The sequence below is a fragment of the Apis laboriosa genome, unplaced genomic scaffold (genome assembly GCF_014066325.1).
Source record: "Apis laboriosa isolate Shangri-la unplaced genomic scaffold, ASM1406632v1 scaffold1_cov151, whole genome shotgun sequence".
Classification (NCBI taxonomy): Eukaryota; Metazoa; Arthropoda; class Insecta; order Hymenoptera; family Apidae; genus Apis; species Apis laboriosa.
The window spans coordinates 2,620,352-2,629,876 of NW_025222279.1; the positions used below are offsets into that span (position 1 = coordinate 2,620,352).

Sequence of the window (9,525 nt, forward strand, 5' to 3'; positions counted from 1 at the left end):
TTGACAGTGGTTCAAAAAAATATTCTACGTAAGCAAAGATTACAATTAGATTGGTACATCCTCACGTGTATAACTTACATAACATAGGTACTGCAAATGTCTTCATCTTGATTCATTTTTAAAAAATGGCTGGCATCGCACCACAAGCTTGCAGAAATGTATTTCGACAAGTAAGCATTAGAAAAAACCGAAACTTTGATAATTAAAAAATTATTTTTTCTTAGAATTATTTGTTGATTTCATATTTTAAAATATTCTATAAATCTATAACGAAATCTAACTTTAATCTATTCTACTGATATCAATTCAATTGTTTTTCGTTTATATATTTTGACATTTTAACAATTAATTAAAACAATGATTAATTGAACAATGCCACTTAATATTTTTATTTTGAACGTTACTTTTTTTTCTTTAATACATATAATTGTATAAGTTATAAATATATAAAAATAGCTTTTTATTTTATTGACAAATAATTTATTCAATTGAATTAATTAAATATATCATTATAATGTATTTATATAATATACATCAATTTAATTAAATATATCATTATATCTTTAAGAAAATTGTTATATTTCAATATATAGTTTATAATCAACAATAAATAATTAAATATTTAATCTAAATATATATTTATTAAATTCTAAATTAGATTCTTTTTACATAATTTATATTAGTCAATTTATTTGAGTTCATTTTTATATTAGTTTTTGTTGATTTAGGTTAGAGGATTTCATATATCTGCAAATCAAAATGCGTCTGAAGCTAAATTAAAAAGTTTTGCCGTATATCGTTGGAACCCAGACAAACCTGATGAAAAACCATATATGCAAGAATATAAAGTTGATCTAAATACGTAAGTTTATTTTAAAAGTTATTTTTTTAATAATTTTTCAATAATTTTCTATTATTTTAAATTTATTTAATTTAAAAACTATTATAGTTGTGGTCCTATGGTTTTGGATGCATTGATTAAAATTAAGAATGAAATTGATCCAACTTTAACCTTTCGTCGTTCTTGTCGTGAAGGTATTTGTGGTTCCTGTGCTATGAATATTGGTGGTACAAACACATTAGCATGTATAAGGTATATTTCAATTAATTTCATCAAATTTTCAAGTTTTCAAATCAAACAATTGTCATATTAAAATATAAATTATTATTATTTTAGCAAAATTGATACTAATTTAAATTCAACTAGTAAAATTTATCCATTACCACATATGTATATAGTAAAAGATTTAGTGCCCGACTTAAATAACTTTTATAATCAGTATAAAAGTATACAACCATGGTTGCAACGTGGTGATGCAAAGGAGACTGGTGCAAAACAATATTTACAAAGTGTTGAAGATCGTAAAAAATTGGTAATTAAATGTTAAAATTATTATTAAAATTAATAAAATTTATATTTTTTATTTTATTATATAATAAAATAATTGTATAATCAACAATGTAATAATAAAATAGTAATATATTTCTTTATAATATAGGATGGTCTCTATGAATGTATCTTATGTGCTTGCTGCAGTACTTCTTGCCCATCATATTGGTGGAATGGTGATAAATATTTAGGACCTGCTGTACTTATGCAGGCTTATAGATGGATTATTGATTCGCGTGATAGCAAAGCGAAGGAACGTCTTGCAAAATTACGAGATCCATATTCAGTATATCGTTGTCATACAATTATGAATTGTACTCGTACTTGTCCAAAAGTAAGTATAGTATTTAAATAATTTGAAAAATATAATTTCTTTTTCAATTAAAAATTAATATTTTTTCTTTTAAATAGGGCTTGAATCCTGGAAAGGCAATTGCAGAAATAAAAAAATTGTTATCTAATATCAGTCAGAAACAAAAACCTGATCTTGAAACTGTTATATAAATAAAAGAAAAAAATGAAAGTAGTCATATGTATTTTTTGTTCATTATGATTACATAGAAACTTATATTTGATTAAATAGAAATAAATAAATAGTTATCTAAATTATCTAATAAAATAATGGAATCAAATCTTTTATAAATATCGAATATGTTTTACTATAAATAAAGTTCAAATTCTTTTTAATATATTTCAATTAATAACTTTATATACATTCATATGTGAAGATAAAATATAATATATTAAAATCCATTAATGGAATATATTCAATTTTATGTTACATAATTTTATGTGATATTTTATATCTTTGTTCTTTATATCTTTCTAATAATATATTATTGCTAAAATGAATTTATTGAGATATTAATTAATTTTATGGTAAGATTATTTGGATATGTAATTTTACTTTTTTAATGCTAAAGCCAAAGATATATTAATCTTAATATTATATCTAAGTAATCATTCAAGCATTAATATCATAAAAAATATATACATATATAATAATCATAAAATTATAATAAATCGTATAATAGTGCGATATGTGGAAATTAAGGATATCTAAATATTTTAATTTAATTTATGCATGATACTTGTAATTGAAAATTATCTATAAAATCGTTCAAAATTTTTTAAATGTTCATCAGAATAAAATTTAAGGTTCGGCAGCCATTCTATTTCTTGCTGTTTCTCTTGATCTATTATGTACTTCTGCCGTTCTTAAAGTAATACCAAATATATCTTCATGATAACGATTTTCATCCTAAAAATATTATATAAAATATTATATTATGTAAGAAATTAAAAAATATATTTAATAATAAATTAATAATAATTATGATATAACTTACACGTAGTGATAACATATATGCTTCAACTTGTTTATCTGTCATTTCACTATGAGTTTGTATAATATGTTTCAAAGTTTGATAAACATCTTCTGCCATTGTACAATCACCACAAACGTAAAAATGACCTCCTTCATACACTAACATATCATAAATTTGTGAAGCTTCCGCTTGAATTAAATCTTGTACATATGTCTGTTAAAATTATATATAATAATATTTCAAGTATAACAAAGTGATATTATAAATTATTTAAAAAACATTTTGAGTTATAACCTTTTTGAAACCAGATTCTCGTGAAAGAGCTAAGAAGATCTTATCTAAAACGCCAAGTTTTACCATTTCTTCTTTCTCTTGTCTATATAGATCTAAATTTCTTTGACGACAACCAAAAAATAACCAGACTTTTCCATATTCAAGATCTATAAATTTTATTGAAATGATTATAATTAATATTACGCATTTATTTTATAATATTTATTTTAATAAATCATAATATATAACAAATTATACCTGGTCGGCGCTTTATTTCTGCGAGACGGTGATGCCAAAAACCACGAAATGGAGCAATTCCTGTTCCTGGTCCGACTAATATCATCGGTGCTTTTGGTTCGGATGGCATATAAAAATTAGGTGCACTAAATAAAATAAATAAAAAAAACATCTAGAAGAAATTTTGTATATATTGAATTATTAAAATTTAAAAACAAAAACTTACCTACGTACAAATACATATAAAGGTTCTCCATCTGATACCTCACGTAAATAATTGGAACAAACTCCATAATGGATTGGTCCAAAACCATCTAATTTTTTAAAAATAATTTTATTTTTAAATAAAAAATTATTTTCTTATAATTCAAAAATATATTATATAATTTAAAATTAAGAATTACCTTGTGTTTTGTATTGAACAACAGCAACAGTAAGATGTATTTGTCCTTGATGTACATCCGGAGACGAAGATATACTATAAAATCTTGGTTGCAAAGGAGTTAAATGAAGTAATAATAATGGTGCAAAAGGTTTTACGGATGGAAATTCATCCAATACTTCTACTAAATTAGGAAATTTCCAGTGTCTCCAATCCTCATAAACTGCTGGATCCTTTTTATAAAAGAAAATTATTAAAATTTCATATTTTTTTAGTAATTTTTAACAATCATAATTAAATTTTTTTAATAGAAATTAAAATTAAGTTGAAAATTAATTAAAATTAATTAATTAATTAAATATTTACAGAAGCTAAAAGATTGAGTTGAGCTTGTTCTTTTGGATTTGTAGCAATGGACGCAAAGTATCTAAGAAGATTCGGTGTTGGTGGTGTAGTGATATCTAAAAATCTTTTTAATAATATTCTCAAGGAATTGGGTAAATATCTATCATGTGCTATCCATGTTTTTACGATCCCTATATACAAAAAATAAAATTATAATAAAAAATGAATTCAATAATAATAATATAGCAATTTCAATAATATTAAAAAAAAAAAAACAAACCATTAGGAGTATGAGATTGTTTTTGTATTTGTAATTCAATTGGTACATCTGGATCAAAAGGAGTTTGTACTCGTTTTAAAATTGCCTCTACTAATTCTGATCTATTACATGCAAAAACTCCCAAATGATCACCAGGTTTATATAATATTTCCATACTTGCTATATCATCGAGTTCTAAGAGTAACGTAGTTCCACTATAAAAGATAAAAATATAAAGTTAAATTTATTATATTATTATCATGAAACTATTATTTATTTACAATTTTCATATAATACCTCGATGAATCACCGCTTAAATTTGTTTTTCGAAACATATTACAAGTAGTTACGTTTTTGTTGTGACATTTGCTTAAAGCTGAAATATTAAAATTATAAAAATAAAAATGTAATTAATAACTATGAATAAATATACCTTTTCCAATTGGTTGAGGTTCAGCTTCTATAAAACGAACAGTTGCTGCTGATAAAGCTTCTGATCCTAAAGATAAGGCAACTTCAAGCAAAGTATCATCATCATCTAAACAGAAAGTTTCACATGCAACCTGAAAATTACAAGAAATGTTAAAAAAACATTTTATAATAAATATGGATAATTACAGATAAGATACGAACAGCGAAAGTATCGGCTGCCCATTTTCGAAAAGCTTGTTCTTGTCCACACATTTCATCTCCTTGTGCCAATTTTAACAGTCGTTCTCCACCTAATTCACCTAATAAATTATCCACATAACGACCAAATGCACAAAAATTTGGATATGCTGATGATCCTAATGCAAAAACAGCAAATCTGAAGAAATGAATTAGAGATTTCATTTCACATTTATAAATTGATTGTAAATAAATATATTCAATAATATACCTAACATTGCTTAAAGGACCAAAAGTATCTTCTGTTTGAGAATCTGTGGTTGAACCCCGAAGAGAATCCAACCTATCCAGTTTTTTTGAATTGCTTACTTCAGTTTGACTATTTGCTTTAATAAACGATTTTGAAGTTGCCAAACTATAATTAATACAAATAATTATAATATAATTTATGAATTTTATTATATTAAAATTATAATACCTTATTTTATTGCCACTATTAATGTACGTTTCATTCATTTTCATTGCATATAAATTTTGTGCAAAAGTCTAAAAAATAAAATTTATATAAAATTATAATTTAAGTTTTAAATAATTAGAATAAAAAATAATAAATTTACTTCGCCATTTTCTGGAGGATCACCATTTCCAAAAGTAGATGTTATAACTAATAATAAAGCTTCGTGTTCTATATTACTAATATCATAATCTGACATGGAAAGTACCTACAATTAAAAGTTTCAAATATTTTTAAATTTTTTTTATATATAATAATTATATATATAATAATATATATATAATAATTATATAATAATATATATAATATATATATAATATATATATAATAATTATATAATAATATATATATATTATAATATATATATAATAATTTTATATATAATAATATATATAATAATTATTTTTTAAAGATTAATTAATGGAATTTAAAATATAATAATATTTAATTATATAATTAAATAATTAAATACCTGCGAATGGAAAGCATGTCCTAATAATTCGCTAAGTTTTTCAGCGTACATTTGTGATGTGCCAGTTTCCGTGGCAAATAATACTGTAGCTTTTATTCTTCGAGATAAAGCTCTTCCAAATAATTTAGATGTAAATTTTACTGCTCTAAAATTATTAATTAATTTGATTTGTAAATTTTGTAAATTTATTTTTCTTTCTTTTTATATATTTATAATGATTTACCTTGCAATTTGCTTAAAATGAAATTTTCGTCTTGGCTTTTTAGAAGTTGATTTCTTATCACGACCTTTTTTCCAAACATGTGTTTTCCAAGCAGGTTCCTATAATAATTATACGCAAATACAAAAATTGTGTATGTAATAGATGTAATAAATTTTTGTTACATATCTATTATATATAATTTTATTATATATAATTTATTTATAAGAACCTGAGCATCATATGACGGTTTTAAATAATAAAGAGCCATTTCTTGATGGAATACAGGTGTAGCTGATCCTGATATCGGTGGTACTATCCATAGCCAATCAGCTGGACATCCATTTCTTAATCGCATTTCATTTTCATAATGTTTCATAAAAGATTCTGAAGCCGTATGATGATCTACAATTGTTACATTTTTCATCTAAAAAAATTTTAAAAGTTTATTATTATTCTTTATAAAAAATTTTTCAATAAAGATATTTCATTCTCGTATATACCTGAAAACTATGCAAAACAGCGACATTAGCTTCTATCATAGCTTTGTCTTTCCATAACGAAGTAGATGTTCTTGTATCTAATCCCATATGAGTTGCAATTGTCTATAAGTAAAATTTATTTTAATATATTTATTTTTTTTTATAGTTAATATTAAAATTGTATAAAAATATACCTCTAATAAATTGTATCGTTGAACATCGCATAAATCTCTTGATCCAATTTCAGTACTCATATACCATCCATTGAATGGTGCGGCTGTAAATTCTAATCCTCCGCAATCAAATACCATTCCAGATACAGCAGGAACTGCGAACCATTTTAATTCTAACTTTTCAAACCAATCATATCTACGATAAATAAATAAAAATTAATAAATCGTCTAAAAATAATGAATAGAAATACTTACGTTGGATGACTAAGGGGTACTTCTAAAACAAGTTCATTTGGAATGTCGAAATAATCAGGGTCATGACCATTTGCCGATAATATCAATGGTAATATATCAAAACGAGTACGTGCACTTTTCCAACCTAATTTCATACATAGCTGTGAAAACAATAGATTGTGTAATAATTTTGAATAATTTTTCAATAAAGATAATTAAAAGTATTTAATTAAAAGTAACAAACGAATTGAAAAGAATTATTTTACTTCAGTGAATTCAATATTTGCAGGATCGCCAATTATGGTACCGTCCGGATTTTTATATCCTGCATAACTTATTAGTTGATGATTCCACACTCTATAATCATGTTTTCCATCCGTACGTTGCGGAAATATTGTTATTGCAGATCTAAAAATCAAATAAAATAATAACATTAATAATATTGAATGAAAAATATTTTTATTATTTATTTACCTAATATTTCCTTTGTTTGTGCTATATTTAATATGATTGCATAAAGCTTCAAACATGCCGCTAGTTGTTGTGACATAACGGCAATCAAATACCTATAATTGAAGATTATAAACTTGAAGAATGATATTTAATTTTACATGTGAACTGGAAAGAAAAGACAAGTAATCGAGATTTGCTTTCAGATAATTATAATATTTTTTCTATTCATTTTTATTTTTATATTAATAAAAAAATATTAAAGTACATAATAAGAAAAAATTATTGAATATATTTTTAATTTTTTTAATTTAGATTTTCAGAATTAGATTTTTATAATATACATACTTTAATATATAATACACATAAGTTTAAATTCTTATATACCTGTAATTTAGACCATTGAATACGACCAATACATCTTGTGGCATTACGCCATGCTACCTTCGCTCCAAAAACTAATTCTGTTTCAGTTAATTGATAAGTACCAGTAACTATAACTTCTTTTTGTACACTTTCCCAACGAATACGATGTGCTTCGCTATTTAATCTATTGTTTAGAAAAATAAATAATATTTAACATATTTAATAGAAAATGATAAAAATATGTTTAGTTATATATAAAAATGTTTTAAATGTTTCTTACCTTCTAATAGAAGAAAAGTATTGTTCGAGAAAATCTTTCGCATGTAAAAGAATTTCTTCTTTTGATCGGGGCTCTGTACTATGAATTGGTAGCTGCATAACACTACCAAGACATACTTGACCAGAGCACAATGTTTTCTAAAGAAAAGATAAGATTGAGATAAAATTAATATAATATTTTTTAATTTCATAAAATTTTATATTCTTAATTATATTTTCTTAATTATCTGTAAAATTTTTTGATAATAATATTTCATTTATTTAAATAAAATAATTTAACATATTACTAATTACAATAACATTCAAATTAGAACATCATTATTACTAAGCTAATCAAAATATGGACATATATTTAAATTATTTTAACTTTTAATCTTAGATATTTAATCTTAAATAAAAGATTATAATATAAATTGGATACAAATAAAAATATTGTTTCTTTCATTCCAACTATACACTTCCTTCAATTGTTTCAAAATTATTTTAATTATTCCAATCATTTGAAAAAATATGTATATTATATATATGCATTATACAATTAGTGTGTCACCGAAACGAATTCTTGTTTTTCGATAGTAGATTTATTCTATTACAAATTTATCTATATTCGCAGTTTTATTCGAACTCCCACGCTGTTCAATAATATTCAATAATATAATATCAAACATTAAAGTTTTTAAATGAAAATTTCTATATATATATAAAATATATAAAGCAATAAAAATTAAAAAATTAAAAAATTAAAAATTAAAAAATTAAAAATAAAAAATAAAAAAATAAATAGAAAAAAAGAATTTCAAAAATTTCTTTCATTACCTCTGCATTTCCAGTGTGCAAAGAATCAAAAGCTTCAGTCTTGTAAATGAGATTTCGCAATTTCGTTGGTTTCTTTTGGCAGGTTCCTGTTGCCTCATGCTCCTTCATTTTAATATTATAATTCTTTTGTTCGATAAAACGTGTTTCTGGTATGTCACCTATTATTGTTCCGCTTGTATATTAGATTGTCACGATACGTACACTGGCTTAACTCTCTTTTGTGAGCATCCCCGTGAGAAGGGAGGGATGTCTGACTCCTTCCTACTGATACTCCAGATTCCGCAAATTGTCACATGCGCTATGAAGCTGCGCCATTGATTTACTGCGCCGATGTGTTTCAATAAATACTTAAATATGATATATATTTTTTGATAATTTATTATATCATATTATGAAAAATATTTGTTATTATTTGTTTAAATAATCTTGAAAATGAATTCTATTGATTATAAGAATAAAAAGGAATAAGATTCTTTTGAGCAATTCATAAATGAGATATTATATGGATCATAAAGATGCGTGATCAATTTAGCGCGCCATATGTTCGGCCATTGTTTATATCGTAAATATTTTATCGATATATCAACTATAATGTAATCGTTTGATAAATAATTAAAAAAAATTATGACAGTTACAAAAATAGTTATATGTAAGAATATTTCACTTACTATTATAGAAAATGTTATTTAAAAGAAAATATTTTTAAAAGCTTTTTTC

At 23.6% G+C, this 9,525-nt stretch overlaps 2 protein-coding genes across 3 annotated transcripts; one reads left to right on the forward strand and one right to left on the reverse strand.

Moving 5' to 3' along the window:
• The first annotated feature begins 20 nt into the window (after window positions 1-20).
• Window positions 21-1,920, forward strand: LOC122712239 (succinate dehydrogenase [ubiquinone] iron-sulfur subunit, mitochondrial). The gene is made up of 6 exons (XM_043931717.1): window positions 21-170; window positions 729-862; window positions 950-1,093; window positions 1,178-1,373; window positions 1,500-1,724; window positions 1,802-1,920. The coding sequence occupies exons 1-6, from the start codon at window positions 126-128 to the stop codon at window positions 1,892-1,894; spliced, it is 837 nt and encodes a 278-aa protein (XP_043787652.1). The 5' UTR covers window positions 21-125; the 3' UTR covers window positions 1,895-1,920.
• Window positions 1,921-2,297: 377 nt separating this feature from the next.
• LOC122712365 (nitric oxide synthase, salivary gland) lies at window positions 2,298-9,035 on the reverse strand. Of its 2 annotated transcripts, XM_043931941.1 has the most exons (25): window positions 8,809-9,035; window positions 7,994-8,130; window positions 7,735-7,897; window positions 7,372-7,463; window positions 7,164-7,305; window positions 6,919-7,058; window positions 6,685-6,859; window positions 6,512-6,613; window positions 6,241-6,435; window positions 6,033-6,130; window positions 5,810-5,954; window positions 5,441-5,545; window positions 5,302-5,369; window positions 5,095-5,238; window positions 4,848-5,022; window positions 4,648-4,777; window positions 4,512-4,590; window positions 4,236-4,429; window positions 3,977-4,146; window positions 3,633-3,843; window positions 3,455-3,542; window positions 3,250-3,374; window positions 3,013-3,158; window positions 2,740-2,931; window positions 2,298-2,651 (listed from the first exon to the last, which is right to left on the reverse strand). In XM_043931941.1, exons 1-25 carry the CDS (start codon window positions 8,914-8,916, stop codon window positions 2,544-2,546), a joined length of 3,432 nt encoding a protein of 1,143 aa, XP_043787876.1. In that variant the 5' UTR covers window positions 8,917-9,035; the 3' UTR covers window positions 2,298-2,543. The 2 variants fall into 2 exon arrangements, with proteins under 2 accessions (XP_043787876.1, XP_043787875.1); XM_043931940.1 differs by having other exon boundaries at window positions 5,095-5,369.
• Window positions 9,036-9,525: the final 490 nt, after the last annotated feature.

Coding starts and splice junctions, on each gene's coding strand:
- LOC122712239 (XM_043931717.1), top strand. CDS start 126: ATGGCTGGCATCGCACCACAAGCTTGCAGAAATGTATTTCGACAA. Junction 863..949: donor TATAAAGTTGATCTAAATAC/GTAAGTTTATTT, acceptor AAACTATTATAG/TTGTGGTCCTATGGTTTTGG. Junction 1,725..1,801: donor GTACTCGTACTTGTCCAAAA/GTAAGTATAGTA, acceptor TCTTTTAAATAG/GGCTTGAATCCTGGAAAGGC.
- LOC122712365 (XM_043931940.1), bottom strand. CDS start 8,916: ATGAAGGAGCATGAGGCAACAGGAACCTGCCAAAAGAAACCAACGAAA. Junction 7,464..7,734: donor TTCAATGGTCTAAATTACAG/GTATATAAGAAT, acceptor CTTCAATTATAG/GTATTTGATTGCCGTTATGT. Junction 2,652..2,739: donor CATATATGTTATCACTACGT/GTAAGTTATATC, acceptor TAATATTTTTAG/GATGAAAATCGTTATCATGA.